Source organism: Tympanuchus pallidicinctus, unplaced genomic scaffold (genome assembly GCF_026119805.1).
Source record: "Tympanuchus pallidicinctus isolate F22 unplaced genomic scaffold, pur_lepc_1.0 scaffold2, whole genome shotgun sequence".
NCBI lineage: Eukaryota > Metazoa > Chordata > Aves > Galliformes > Phasianidae > Tympanuchus > Tympanuchus pallidicinctus.
In genome coordinates, this window is record NW_026294721.1 from 25,438,609 (window position 1) to 25,453,691 (window position 15,083).

Here is a 15,083-nt window from a genome sequence, read left to right on the forward strand (position 1 = left end):
CCCAGCCCAGCCCGGGCAGCGCATGACGAAGCCTGTAAGCGCAGCCAGGCCCCTCAAGGCGGAGCCGCCTCCGCTCCCACCTCCCGCCCCGCTCCCAAGCGCGAGGGATGCCGGTCGTGCGACAAGAGGCGGGGCGGGGCGGCAGGCGCGGGCAGCTGTTGGCTGGGCCGGCGGCGCGTGCCGCGTTGCTGTGGTGACGAGGCGGAAGTGGTTGCTTCGCCGCGCGCCATTTTCAAACCGGCGGCGGGGCCGGGCCGGACCGGGGCTCCTGCCGCACAACCGGCCGCTGCCGATGCGCTCTGACCGCGGGGAGCGCGGATTAGCCCGGCTGCCGCTGGGCTCTCGTTCCCTCTGGGCTCTGCCGATGCCTAGGTGACACGTCTCGGCGTCTCCTCCGTGGTTTGCCCTGGAAGAATTTACCTTCAGCAGCGTGTCGGTAAGGCTGAGCCGGAGGGAGGCCAGCGAGGAGTAAGGGCGGGGCAGGTGGGCGCAGAGCGGGCCGGCGGCCGCGCGCTGTTCGTGTGCCGCTGTGCGCTTACACGGCCTGGTGCCTCGTCGCGCGGCGGTCTGATCCTGCAGCTCGCGCTTTTTGTATTTGTAAACGTGGTCGCTGTCGGAGGCGCGGGATGCTGATTGGGTTGAGCTCAGGCTGTACTGAAGCTGCACTGCCGTTCTTACATGCGTTTTGTATCTCCAGAAAACCCTGTTTTCCTGATGGAGAGGTTATTGAAGGCTTTGTGACGTGATAAACTCAAGGCCTGTTGCTAGAGCTTAGGATGTGAGGTTTGTGCTGTGGTTATCTGTAAGGGCTGGCTCTGCAACTACTGCAGACTACTGTAATGTCTTTCCAATTCCATTCTCCTGTGCGAAAGATTGTACAAAGATTATTGTCCTTAAAGAATCCAGCGTCTGGTAAGCATTCTGAAGCAACAACCCACAGCTCTTCTGGTTGTTTTAACTCCTTTACATCTTTTGGACCTACAGCACAAATTACATAACTCATTTCTTGGACTAATTTTGTTATCAGATGTGGCTCTAGGCAATGTCAGATAATATTTTCTCCAGTTTAATTAAGGTGGTAATAATGAATTGATAGGAATTTCTCAATCTTGAGGAAGGAGAAAGGTGTGACAGTGATTCATCCTTAAAGTTCATGTCATCTCTTAATCCTAGACCACTAAATGTTGGTTTCAATGATTTAGCAAGATCTTGTATCCATTTCTTGGTTATAATGGAGCACAAACAAGCATGGTTGCTGTAGAAAAGCTTTACTCCCTTACTTGTTGTAAAGCAGTTTTGTTCTTGCCATTACTGTGAAACTCTCTCAAGGAACTAGTAGAAAAATCCTTTTTCTTTCCAAAACGTATGCTCTTAAATCAAGCCTGATGAACAAATCCAATTAATTTTTTTAACTCATCTAGTTCTTAAGGAGAAGATGGGATTAAGAGTTATCACCTTACTTCTTTAGTAAGATGGATCTGTGAGACAAGATCTTGGTACAGTAACACAATCACTGCTGTTCCTAATTCAAGAATGCTTAACATTACTGTAGAAATATAAGTACTGCCTTGTAAATTCTAAAAACAAGATTTAGATATGAAAGATAAAAAGTATACAGGTTTTTTTTTTTTCTTTTTTGGAACAGTCTGGATTATGAAGGGCGCTATCCTGATGGCTGATTCAAGAAATCAGAATCTACTTCTTTGTCATCTTTATGGAGAGATCTTTTCACAATGCAGGTCTAGAAAGAAAACTCATGTGTTTATACTCTGAAAACTCATGGAATGACTTATGTTGGAAGGGACCTGAAGGTTCACACAGTTCAACCCCCTTACATGCAGGGTTGCCACCCACTAGATCACACTCCCCATCCAACCTGGCATTGAATGCATTCTGATGTTAGGAAATGCTCAGTGATAAACAATTAATTGGCAAGGCAAATATTTAAAAAAATACATGCAAATATGCTGAAAACTTTTTGGTTGCCTTATGATTCTGTTTTAGTTTACCTAAATTTTCAGAATATGCTTATGTATTATACAGTAAGTTGCTTTTCCATTACTAGGTTCTGTGTCTATTGTTCTGTAAGGGAGGAGTGCCGTAACAGACGATATTTTGCAGGTGTCCTTTCTTCCCTCAGTTTTACAAAGGCTGCACTTACAATGACGACAGCAGCAGAGCGGAAGTTTGTTAACCTCAGGAAACGTCTGGATCAGCTGGGCTACCGGCAGCCCTTGGGAGTGGAGAGTTTACCTTTGGTGGAAAAGCTTTTTAGGTATTCCAAAAGAGATTCTTTATTGATTTAAAAAAACAACAACAACAACAAAATAAAACAACGTTGTATTCGTGTAGTAGGTATTGTTTGATTTTTATTTTATTTTTTTTTAATGTGAGAGAAAAGAGTTAGCCTAAAGATTATTTTCAAACAATCTTATTTCAAGGCTAACATTTGGTTTCAGCATATGATGAAGTGGTTTTGCTTAAGCTGTAAGAACATCTTAAGATTTATTTTAAATTGGTTATATTGTTAAGATAGTCTCTAAGGATCAGCAATCAAGGGAAAATTCAGTTTTCTAACCTTACCAATTAGCCAAAGCAGTTGCTGCTGATAATTAGAAGACGCACTTATAGCTGGTTGTATAATAATCCCCATTCTCTCTACTATACCTGAGCATAAAACATTCACAACTCCCTTGTTTGTTATTCCATTTGGAGAAGTTCAAGTTTGCTGTCTTTGCTGTTGCACAGGATAATAATAGAAGAACAAACTTTTTTATCACCTTCTTAACGTTTCTGATGTTTCATGGCTTTGGTGCAATAGGAACATAATAATTTCCATATTCATCTAGTTATATCTGACTAAACATGCAAAAAAAAAATTGGTTCTAGTAATAGCTAACGTCTAATGCAGATAGAAGCGAGTTTATTGAATTATCAGTTGTGAATTTCTCCATATCTTTATTTTGTATATTTGTCCCATCTTTTCCTATATACTTTTTTTAAGCAAATGATTTTTGTCTTTGCATTTTTCTTACATTAATGTTCTCTTTGTTTTTCTTGCAACTTATGTATTCTACATTTAACATGGTCTGGTTTTGTTTCTAAGGTTTTAATAAATATTTGAAGCAACGGTTTAAAGGCTGATAACGTTGTGATCTTGTCTGTTGGCCCTTGATTCCAGTGACCTTGTTCATACAACAGAGAGCCTGCGCAGTGCAAAGTTATCTGCTGGAAAAATTGAAAAAGAATGCAGCAATTATGATGCTATTATAGAACCGTATAAAACTGAGAATGCAAAACTTACCAGGGAAAATAATGAGCTGCATTTGGAAATATTAAAACTGAAAGAGCAATCTGATCGTCATATTAAAGGTAATATAAAAGTTGTGAGACTTCTTCAAAATTCTTTTGAGTCAAAAGTGTGGACAAACCTGCAGAATCATTTATCTGTAGTTCTACTTGTAAGTGGTCGTTAATTTTGGTGCCTTTAATTAAAGCTCATGCGAGGATATTCCTTTTGTAATTAAAAGAAATGTATTAGTGCTTATGTGTACATATGTAAACTTACCAGTGGGTATTCGGAAACTTTACGTTGTGGAAAAAGAATATAAGCATCACTTGCATACCTACTTTAGTGAATAAAAAAAATAAAACTGCTCTTTCTCTCCCTTGAAGACTTGAAAGCCAGCTTAAGGAGTGTTGAAAATGAAGCAGTTGACTTGAAATTCCTAAATAACCAGTATGTGCATAAAATTAAACTGCTGGAAAAAGAGAGCAAAGCCAAGACTGAAAAAATTCAGCAGCTTCAAGAGAAGAATCTGCAAGCAGTTGTGCAAACTCCTGGTGAGTGAAAATAATCCCAGGTGATATTTCTCTTGGCTTTTTTTTTTTCTTTCTTTTTTTGGCTCTTCAGAATATACATATATTTTTTCCATATAGGAAGAGAAATTACTGAAGTAAAATAACACTGTCTAATGGAATGACATTAACTTTTGAAACTTTGGATTCTGAATTCGGTCTTCCTCTCTGTGTGCAAGAAATTTCATCAGTTGTGCTGTGGACCAATTTGTATACAAACTTGAATTCATTAGAGTTAAAGGCTTTATTAAGTTAAATCATGGCTGAAAGGCGCTGTTGCTCAATGGTTTTTATTTCCATTTTTTAATGCTACTCCTAACCTACTCCATTTTTTCTAATATATACTTGAGTGTTTTGATAGCTAACTGATGCTATGTAAGTGAGTAATTCAGATTTTTATTAACCAAGATCAAAAAGTAGCAAGGTGCAAAATATGTCTGCAGACAAATAGTCCAACCCTCTGAAAGCTTACACCTTTAAAAGGTATTTTTTTTCTTACTAACTTAAGATGCTGAGGATATTACTGTTGGGTTAATTACTTCTCCCATTTTTTCAATTTTTCTTCATTTTGCTTCAAATTAAGGGCGATAACTGGAAGTGTACTGTAAAATTAATTCTTTCCTTCAAAGTCATTTGATCTTACCCATCTTTTTGGCACCTGAGGGAAATAATGTAGTGGGGTGAAAATAAAAATCATACTTTTTCATACCTTTCTATATTCTATGTTCTTTACTTCAAAGATGCTGTTACACTTTTGTCTCTCTTCCCTCGTACTTAACTACTTGTCCACCACTCTTACAAGATTTTTCCATACTATAGCATCAAAAACTTCACATACTTATTTGATGGAGAGTAATTTTTCCCTCTGTAAAATGTTTTGCTTTCTTTAAATATAATGCTACTATGCAACCAAATAACCTACTTTGCTCTGTGTGTTTATGATACAAATGATAGTAGGATAGAAGGAAAAGGATTACTTGTAAACGTCACAGAAGTTTAAGCTAGTCATGAAATGGCTCTTAAATTTGAAAGCAAAATGTTTTTTGTGATCTTTTACCTTAGCTTTGTTAGTTGTTTTCATTAACTACTAGGGGAACAGGACCAAATAACCGCTGCTTCTGTGTCCTTTCTTTTGCTAGTAAATCTGCTCCTGTCCTTTGCTCCTTAATTCTCCTGTCTTCTGTATTGTTTTCTCTCTCTGTTGCTGAATGCACATTTGTTTTTTTCAAAGAGGCAAAGGCTTTATTTGTGCTATTATTATTAAGGACTCTTAATGCATTTAGATAGTGTTTAAGCTGGAAGGAAGGTAAATCAGTTACAGCTTCAGCAGGTTCAACCTCTAGACTGTTTTGAGACTTAAGCACTGGAGCAAATGACTTGTACTAGATTTTGCGTATTTCCTTATTTTAAAACTGAACTTCAGCAAAACCAATGCTATCTGCAGGAATGATGTCTGGGTTGTACAGATTACTAACTTCACTCAGATTAAAATGATGCTTTGTGTCAGTTCAGAAGCAGTGGGATAAATATAGAATCGCACTTTGTATAAAAGGTGAAGACCCTCTTGCTTTAACATCACATAAATAGCTGTTTGACTTGGGGCTTTTTCAGGTGGCAGAAAAAGAAACATCCCATTCAGGCGTCAACGCATGCAGATAGACCAGCCTGTCCCACCATCAGCTGTTAGTGCCTACCCAGTGCCTCAGCCAGAGGACCCGTACATTGCAGACCTTCTTCAGGTGGCTGATAATCGGTAATCTGAAGAATTTTCAATGTTAGGCATTAAATATCTGCTGCTGTGACTTCAGCACCTCCTTCTGCCTTTCAAATTTGCCCGAGGAAAAAGGTTTCATGATGTTTTGAGAACTTTATAGTTCTTAAATAGGATTTTACTTGGTGATTGACCTTGCTGCTTCTGTTGAAATTGCAATGATACTTAATATGCTACTTATATCCTTAAAGGATTTATGTTATGATTTCTATACAGGATTTATTCTTGCGCTGAATGTTAAGTAAGGGATTCTGAAAAAAAAACAGACATAATTTTGTGCAGGGCGAAACTGATCTTTTGTGTTTATAGTGGAAGGCTGGCATATTCTCACTTATGTAATACTATTTTTGGCTTGGAAACCTACATTACAAAAGGTTCAATAAAATTTTTCTTGTTCTGAGTATGCCTGCAAGTGGATTTACTTGTTAAGGTTTTGTTAGTGAGGAAGCTGCAGGGGTGGCCTTTGTGAGAGGAGATCAAGGGCTGTCCTGTGCCAGACACAGCTGCCCTCAACTGGTTCCAAAATGAGCCCACCAATAGCCAGAGCTGAGCCCATCAGCCAAACTAATGGTCCTTCAGCGAAAGCATACTTGAGAACAAGTTAAAAAAAAAAAAAAAAAAAGCAGCTATTAGAGGGAGGAATGAGAAAACACCTGAACAAGTGGATGTGCTCTGAAGGAGGCTGCAGTCTGTGGAAAGAAAAGCCACACTGGAACAGGCTCCTGGCAGGACCTGTGGCCCATGGAGAAGAGCCCATGCTAGGGTGGATTTTATGAGAAGTGGGTGAGAAGTGGGGCACTCATGCTGCAGCTGTCTGTTATAGATGGACTGTAGCCCTTGGAAAGGATTCATGGTGAAATAGTTTTTAAAGAACAATGTCCTGTTTTTTGCTGGGATGGAATGAATTTTCATCCTAGTCACTAGTATGGTGCTGTCTTCTGGATTTAGGATGAGAACAGTGTTGGTAACACCATTGTTTTAGTTGTTATTAAGCAGTGCTTACACAGAGCCAAGGACGTATCAGCTTCCTGTGCTGCCCTGCCAGTGAGGAGCTGGGAGGGGATAGCACTAAGACAGCTGATCCAGACTGGCCAAAGGGATATCCCATACCTTTTGGTGACATGCTGAACAATAAAGCTAGAGGAGTTGGCTGTGGGGGGCAACTTCTTGAGGACAGGAGGTAGAATAGTGGGGAATGAAGGGGTGAGGTTGAGCCTAGGAAATGGAGATGAGTGGAAGATGGTCTTGAGTTGTCTTTGTTTTTTATCTGTGTTTCTTATCATCCTACTCAATTGTTAACAAATTAATCTTCCTCTAGTCTTTATCCCACTGCCTTTTTCAGGAGATGGAGTGAGAGGATAAGTGAGGGTCTGACAGCCAGGCAAGATTGGCCTGCCACAGTATCTCAAACAATAGCTTCTATATTAATATTTTGTATCAGCAAAACAGTTTTCTTTTTGGTCAAATATTTCTGTTCGAGAGCAAGGAGAAAATAACAGTATTGAATTATTGTGCATGGAGGGCTCATTCATGAATCTAGATAAACAGGATATTGCTATGTTTCAGAATACAAGAACTTCAGTCAGAAGTGACACAGTTACAGGAAAAACTAGAGATATCAGAAAACGGAAAGAAGAATTACAGCAAGCAGGTATGTTTACATTTGTTTCACTATTTTATTTTCTTTTTTTGTTTTAATTATTTGTAATAGCTTTGATTATAATTTTATTTTTACTTTAACTTTGTAGGTGTTATAAAATACTATTATTTTATTTTTATTTTAACCATTGTAGGTGTTATAAAATATAATTATTCTAATTCTTTCTTTCCTCTATGCTGTTTTGAATTTGTAGCTTTGAAGACAGCAGCAATATTAAAATGCTACCCCACCTCCCTTGCTTATAGATTTGTCTACATAAAAGTTACACTAAATAAACTGTAGTCGATGATTGTAAGCTCAATTTTTTGTACATTTAGGGGTTTTTAGTGTAGAAATATCCACCGGTTAAAATTAATTTGATCTACGGCTACATTAGGATAATTTTTTTATTGTTTGGACTGGTTATATTTCATTTTATTTTACAGAGGTTAATTCATGGACAGCAGATCTTACAGCTCTTTAATTAGGTTGGATCAAAAAGGCAATACAATCTGTATAAATGAGGGAATTGCATCAGGTGTTTGTATCTTGATGGATCTTTCAGTATCTGAGGAGTAGTGGACCCAACCCCAACATCATTTTTTCAGTCACATCTTGGTGAATTAAATTCTTTGGTTGCTCTCCAAGAAAATAATCTGCTAGGACTTGTTCATTTTGTTGGTGGTGGTTCTTTTCTCTCCCATAAATTTTATTTGTTTAGTTTCATTTCAGAGAAATCGCTTTGTTCTGAAAAATGCGGAATTCAAGAAAATTGAATACTAAATTTAAAAATTTAATTGTTAGAGACATCTCTTCTTACTGAGCGTTGCATAGGGGCATATCAGAACAAAGGTACTGTTAAATGCTGTAGAAGATGATGAAGGTTTTTTTTCTTCAAAGGTTGAGCTTAGAGACAAAGAAATAGAACGCCTAATGCTAGCATTGGATGGTGGTCGTTCTCATGAAGTTGTATCTCTGGAATCAAGAAGTAAAAGTAATGAGAAACTTATTGCCCAATTAAATTTGCAGGTAATGAATGAATTGCTGTTGATTAGTCAAAATGAGAAATACTAGCAATTAAAAAAAACAATCCACAAACAACTTTTAGATGTTCTTTCAAAAAGAAATTTCAGTATTAGATAAAAATCAACGAATTTAACTTGGCTTTTTAGGTGGTAGAGTTTCTTGTCTAAATAAATTTTTTAACAGCCTGTTTTTTGTGAAGAATGTAATGTATGCACATCTGTGTATACTATTCAGGAAATTTCTGCATACAGTGTTTTGACTGAGTTTGAAATTAATTTTATTTAAAAAATGTATATGCGTACATACTATTTATGTCTTTGGAATGAACTCTGGTATATATACTTACCAAGAGGTCTGCAGGTAATCGCATCAGATAGTAGGAAATTCTCTTAATTCCAATGGTCCTCACCTTTTTTGCAACACAGACTTGCAAGAAAAGAATAAGCTTAGGAATAAGGATGCTGAGTTTATTGTGCATGTTTGCATGCATGCATTATTGGTCTCAGATTTCTGAATCTAATATAAGGCAGACTGGAGTATAGATGAAGTATAGTCTGTCTCTGAATTTATACTACCTATTTACCATTTGGCTACTGATGGTGTGTCGTATACAGGGTCACAGAGAGCCAGGCTGCAGAGCTCATTAGCTTAGGTTCAGTGATGCAAAAATATGGTATGAGCTATGACTTGGAAGCAGTACTGCTGTTTTCAGTGATCTGGAATTAGTAAGTTGTGCTGAAGATAAATTGATTATACAAAGTGAGCCCAGGCTTCTATACTATATTTTCAGAGCTGCATAAGGCAGATTTGGGGCATAAGGCAGATCAAGGCTATTTATTCAGGCTTAGTGCCAATCTACCACTTTTAATCTCTGACTTTAAATGGATCGATTCTATATAGTAGCATATACAACCATGAAAAGACCCAGACTGTGTTCTGTGCCTAGAACTGAACTTTCTGGAGTACTGAGGAAAGTTATGTGGAGATGGAAGTGCAGCACCTCTGATCGGTTGAGATGTTTTTTTTCCTTCCTACTCTTCCTCTTTTAACTACACTTGCATAGAATAGCATAATGGTAAAAACAGTGTGTCTAGAACAGGATTTCTGGAATGTTTTGTTTGAGATGCTGATGTGTTGAAAGCAAGGTAGGTCTTGGGAATGTGACTTGTAAAGCTTCCTTTTCTGTGAATGAGTTAACAATGAATCCAAGCCTAGCAAATACACTGCATAGATAGATGGAAGGAACTGTCTTCAAACCTTGTGAAATCTGGGGAAACACAGAATGCACTGAGTTTACTGGACTGGTGCCCAAGGCAGGTTTCTGTACAGATATCTGCTTTTCAGTACTTTGTTTTCAGGATAAACCTTGGATTTTTGAGCCTATGTAAAGATCAGTGTAGTAATGAATTCTTTCACCATGTACATTTCTAAAAATAATATTTTTGCACGTTGATACTGTTTTCTAAGAACAGGAAGTCTAGACGTTATTAACAGGATATAACTTTTAATATAGAGATATAGAGATAGCAGACACTGCTCCTTGTCTTCTAAAATATACTACCTAATTAAATAATATATATTAAAGTTGTAATGGAAAATATCTTTTAGGTTGAATATCTTCAGCAATCAAACAAAGAACTTGAAAATCGTATTCAAGACCTCTTGGACACAAAAAAAAATGTGACTAGTGAGGTAGTGCACTTAAGCAATAAAAATGAAGAACTCTGTCAAGAACTGAATGAAATAGACCATTTGGCACAGCAGTTGGAGAGACATAAGGAAATTGTGCTTGAAACTGCAGATAAAGAAATTGGAGAAGCAAAGGTAATCACTTGTGTTTTATGGGTAGGATCTTCTAAGCTCTTAGATGAAATTTCTCTAATTTGCCTCAATTTTGGCTTTTTTAGCTGCAACAGGATACCTAAAGGAACATTGAAAATATTTTTTCTGATTTACTTAGTCATATACGGAATTTCTCACTAAAAGATTAATTACAGCAGTTATGTCTTACTGCTGTGTTAGGTGAGATGAATTCAGTTAAGAAGCAGTCTGTCTTCCTTCTTCTGTTAGCTCAGTATAAAACAAAATTCAGAGCTATTTATACTGTTGATACGTAATAGATGTTTGCAACAGTGAGGAGTGTATGGATTGCTTTTTTTATGAGGAGTCATGGAGTGATTCATTTAGTTGTTCTGTTCAAAATGAGTGTTTATGGTTCAAGTGTTATGCACATTCAATTAATAGGAGCTTTAATGAATGTGTGAATCTAAAATTTTGCCTTTACAAGGAGCTGATTATACTTTGTTTCTTAAAAAAATCCAATCTCCTTAATTTTTATAACAAAGGAATTGGTGTTTTGAATACGTAACTTTAAAAATAAAGTTTGTTTTGGTTGACAGAAGGAAATTGAAAGAAAGGACAGTGAAATACAGGATCTTGAAGACACAATAACGAGGCTTAAATCAGTAAGTAAAAATTCTTCCAGTTTAAGTCTTCTTTTGTAATACTTTTATCATACTGTCGTTCACATTTCTTTCATAAAAATCAGCATTGCTTCATTTTTTTTTTAAATGAAACTTCTGCAGTGTCTCAAAATTCTATCAATCTAGCGTAATACATGTAAGAGCTGAGGACGCTACATCATGTGGAAATAAGTGGAGAGAAATTTCTGTAGGCAGCATGCTTTACTATCCTTACTATAAATTTTGTTGTTATTCTTGCTATTGGAAATTTAATTGCCACGACATGACCGTTTTTACTAAAATTTAATAATGATATCCAAGGAGGTTTTAATATAGGATCTGCCTTGTCTCTTAATATATGAATAATTACACATTACTAATCAGAAACAAAGCTTAACTGCGCAGGTGAAAGATGTCAGTATGACCTATTCCTGAAACATCTATTTTCAGTGTGTAATAAATTGTGTACTGGTTGCATGCAGTGTCTTGTTTTTAGTGTTTCTAGTGAACTTGAAAACATGAAAATATTTTCAGAGCACCAAATTATAAATGCCAGCTGCATTAAATAGCTGCAGGATTAAGTTGATTGAGATACAGCATTGTGATCCAGTTTTAACACCAATAATATTACTGAGTTCCATTTAAAAATATTTATTGATTTAGTTACTACTTTTTCTTATTTTTACATCTCACTGTACTTCTGGTTTGGTTTCTTGGAGTAGCAGCTGAATTAAGCAAGCACGAGTCTTGCTTTTTTCACTGCTGATTGCAAACTGTGTCAGGAGCAATGCTTAAATCAAATCAGTAAGAATTGTTGCCTAAAGGGAACAATATTCAGTTAAAACAAATGTTACATAAAACATCAGGATTACTTTTCTTTCCATGTGTCCATTGGCACTTCTAAATTTTTGTAATATTTGTTACTTCAGGAGCTGTGCTCATGTCGTCGTCAGAATGAGAGATTGAGTGAAGAACTCTTTGGAAAAGCAGATGATAAAGCGAATCTCGAGCTACTGCTAAACCAGCTTGAACAAGAGAAACAGAGGCTGACAGAAAAAACAGAGAACTTTGAAATAAAAGGTAAATGATAAAATGTAGATTCCTTTAATTTTTGAAGTAGAATGTTTTATATATTTAAGACATAATTAATAATACTGCGGGACTAAAAGCACTAATAGATAAATGAAAAAAGTAGTCTGTTTATCTTCTATCATTAAGTGAAATATTTAATCTCAAAAGCATGTTTGAAAATTCAGCTTTTACAGTTGAAGTGTAGTCCCATGGGACATCCTAATAGTGATAAGGCAGTTTCTTACAAAGTAATTTCTTTTATCCCATACTGTTTTTATTCAGTCTTTCTGAGCAAGTGACTTCAGACTGTTTCTTAAGACCTTTGTCCAGACCTTAAAAACCTCCAAGGGCAGAGATTCCTCAGTCTTGTTAGGCAACTACTTCCAAAATTTATTTATGCTCAGTGTAGAAATGTTTTCTTTCTATTGCTTGTAAAAACAGCTTGATGCTTTCCCTTGTTTACCCACATCTGTGAAGAAACTGGTTCCATCTTGTCTGTAAACTCTTCCTCTTGGTATTGTCTGCAGCTCTTAAGGCCCTCTTGAGCTGTTTTATAGGCTGAACAAACCCTGTTCCCTCAGCTATTCCTCACAGGGCAAGTGTTTTGCTACAAGACTAGTTTGGAGGCCCTTCCTGCACTCACCCAAGTTTATAAAGATCCTTTCTGTACCACAAGAAACAAAACTGGGTACAATATTGTAAATGTGACCTAGTGAGCCCTAAGTAAAAGGAAATAATCACATCCCTCGGTCTCCATCTCCACTGATGCAGCCCACACTACTGCTAGGCCTCAACTGGATCCAAAGCACGCTGCTGATTCATGTGTAGGCAATGGGTGAACCCGGATCCCTGCATTGTTTTCAGCAGATCCTGTGCCCAGGCAGTTGCTGGATGTTAGTCCATTCCTAATGCAAATGTCTCTGATGAAATTAAGCTTTCTTTGCAGTTCTTTTTTATTTCTCTTTCTGCAGAACGGGAGCTTGTCCTAGAAATAGAAAGAATGAGATTAGAATACGGTATAGCTCTAGGAGACAAATCTCCATCTCGTCTAGATGCATTTGTCAAAACTTTAGAAGATGACAGAGATTATTATAAAAGAGAATTAGAGTATCTTCAAAAAATGATAAAACGAAGACCTAGCCCAAGTCGTAGAACTCCAGAGAAGGTAATGTTCTTATTGTCAATACAGGCTGGAGAAATTATGGAGTTACTGTAGATGATTTAATGAGCAATCAAATATACTTTCAATAGCAATAAATGTTTTTTACTTTTTTACATTGTATTCTTAGCATAAAAATTAACTGAGAATAAGTTCAGTGAGCTTGCTTTTTGTTTCTTATTCACATTTTACAGTAGTATTGATTTATATATTGATCAATTTGTGTAAAATAAATAGAACTAGATGTTAAAGAAACAATGTTTGAAATATTATTGTTAGCTGGTTTACTTTTTCTGGTTAACAGTTTGTTCTCGTGGTTAAATTATACTAGGAATGCCACGTTTCTTGGAATTAAAATGTATTATGTGTGTTTTTCATATATTCCTAATCATGTGAGTTCGTTCGTTCTTGTAACACTCACGTGTCCGTGAGTAATTATCTAATTAGTATATTTTAACCTCAATTTTATTAATCACTTTGCAGAGTGAAGATCTGAGATTGATCACCAGAGAAAGAGATGAGCTACAGTCAATGTTAGACAGATTTGAAAAGCATATGATAGAAATTCAATCCAGCGTCAAGCTACTGACTGCAGAAAGAGACAGATTGAATATTCTTTATGAGCAGGTAAGAAGATCTTTATAATTGGCATTGAAATATCCAACTCAAACTTTCTTTACTATTGCTTGTTCAAAAAGAAGGAGCTTCACATTATAATAGAAATTGAGTATAGACCTACTAGAAAATATGAAGAACAATAAAATATTTACTTACATATACTTTTTTTTTTTATTCGCTAAAAAAATTGCGTGTTCTGACATTTGTGTATTAACTTCAGAGTCATTTTACATTCTACTGGCATTTGGAAATGAGAATGATCAGGAGAAAATAAAAAGAAAGCATAAGAAAGTTGGGTAGAGATACAGGCTAGGTAGAAGTTGTAACTAAATTATGAGAAAATGAAGTGAAGTTAATCTATGTTTGGAACAGCAGAAGGATTCCAAGTATGTTGGCATTATAAATTGTTGTGCTCCTGTGTGATTTTAAATGTTTTAGTTATGTAGGGAAATAGACTATAATAGCACTTCTATTGTGGTAACGGCACTGGAACTTTCTGTTTGTCAGTGTATACATTGTATTAATTGCAGTCCACAAATGCTTACAAGTAAAAACTTTTTAAAGTCTCAGAGTGAATTAAACAGGCTGAGAAGAGAAGCAAAGCATCATTTAGTTTCTCAAAGTCACGTGGGAGAAGATGGAGATGTTGCACTGGCAGACTTTAGAAGACTGATGACAGAAAAGGAAAGTCTAAGAGAAAAGTTAAAGGTGAGACTTTTTTAGCTGCATTGCTTTACAGTGAGAAAAGGTTTTTAAATGCTACCGTATTTGTGTATGACTGTCAGTCAGTTCCACTTTTGAATAACTTCTATTCCTATCTGATTTCAAATTCACTTAGCAGAACTGGATGAATTGTCTGAGTTATCCTGGTAATCTCAGTTCCTAGGTAGGGTGGCAGTAGAGGACTGGGCTTGAAGTGTCAGAAGGCAAGTACACACTTTGTGTGTAGAGTGCAGATATCACAGAGTATTTCTGTATGCGCTTCTTTGTGATAGAAAAACCATCTTCAAAACTCTACGTGCTACATTCTTGTGACCTTTCTATTGCCCTGTATCTCTATGTTTCTGCAACAGCTCACAAATATTAATTAAATTAGAGCCAAATGTGAATTTGCATTGTAATTAACCAAACTTTAAATTTATTATTGTAAAAATCTTTTGTGTGTATATATAACTGCAGTGGTGTATTTTCAGCTATTAAATTATGCATAGTGAAAATCTGTATCTTATTTATTACATGTAAACCAATGCTTTTACCTTAGATTCAGCAAGAAGCGGCTAACCTTGAAAAATCAAAGATGCAGCATGATATTTCAGAACTGGAAAATAATATTCAACAAGTAAGTCCATTTTTAACAAACATGTTTTTATTCTACAATAGGATAGCTTTTTTTTTTTCCTAGCAATTTGGTTTTTTTCATCTCCTTTCAACTTTGATTTACTTAAGAGCCAAGTAGTGGTAGCTTTCTTCAACGATGTC

The 15,083-nt window shown here is 36.5% G+C and overlaps 1 protein-coding gene across 5 annotated transcripts in view; it reads left to right on the forward strand.

The window, feature by feature from the left end:
- The first annotated feature begins 205 nt into the window (after positions 1-205).
- Positions 206-15,083, forward strand: part of CEP135 (centrosomal protein 135) — a 34,016-nt gene continuing 19,138 nt past the window's right edge. Inside the window, exons 1-14 of one of the 5 annotated variants that reach the window (XR_008206482.1) lie at positions 206-436; positions 2,122-2,275; positions 3,182-3,372; positions 3,676-3,843; positions 5,470-5,611; positions 7,196-7,280; positions 8,169-8,297; positions 9,903-10,118; positions 10,694-10,759; positions 11,686-11,836; positions 12,799-12,992; positions 13,470-13,613; positions 14,169-14,312; positions 14,866-14,943. Coding sequence is in view for 4 of the 5 variants with exons in the window: in XM_052681889.1 (XP_052537849.1) it covers positions 2,163-2,275; positions 3,182-3,372; positions 3,676-3,843; positions 5,470-5,611; positions 7,196-7,280; positions 8,169-8,297; positions 9,903-10,118; positions 10,694-10,759; positions 11,686-11,836; positions 12,799-12,992; positions 13,470-13,613; positions 14,169-14,312; positions 14,866-14,943 (1,821 nt within the window). In the remaining variant the exon portion in view is untranslated. The remainder of the gene's footprint in view (positions 437-2,121; positions 2,276-3,181; positions 3,373-3,675; positions 3,844-5,469; positions 5,612-7,195; positions 7,281-8,168; positions 8,298-9,902; positions 10,119-10,693; positions 10,760-11,685; positions 11,837-12,798; positions 12,993-13,469; positions 13,614-14,168; positions 14,313-14,865; positions 14,944-15,083) is intronic. The other 4 variants (XM_052681889.1, XM_052681890.1, XM_052681891.1 and 1 more) reach the window with 4 other exon arrangements.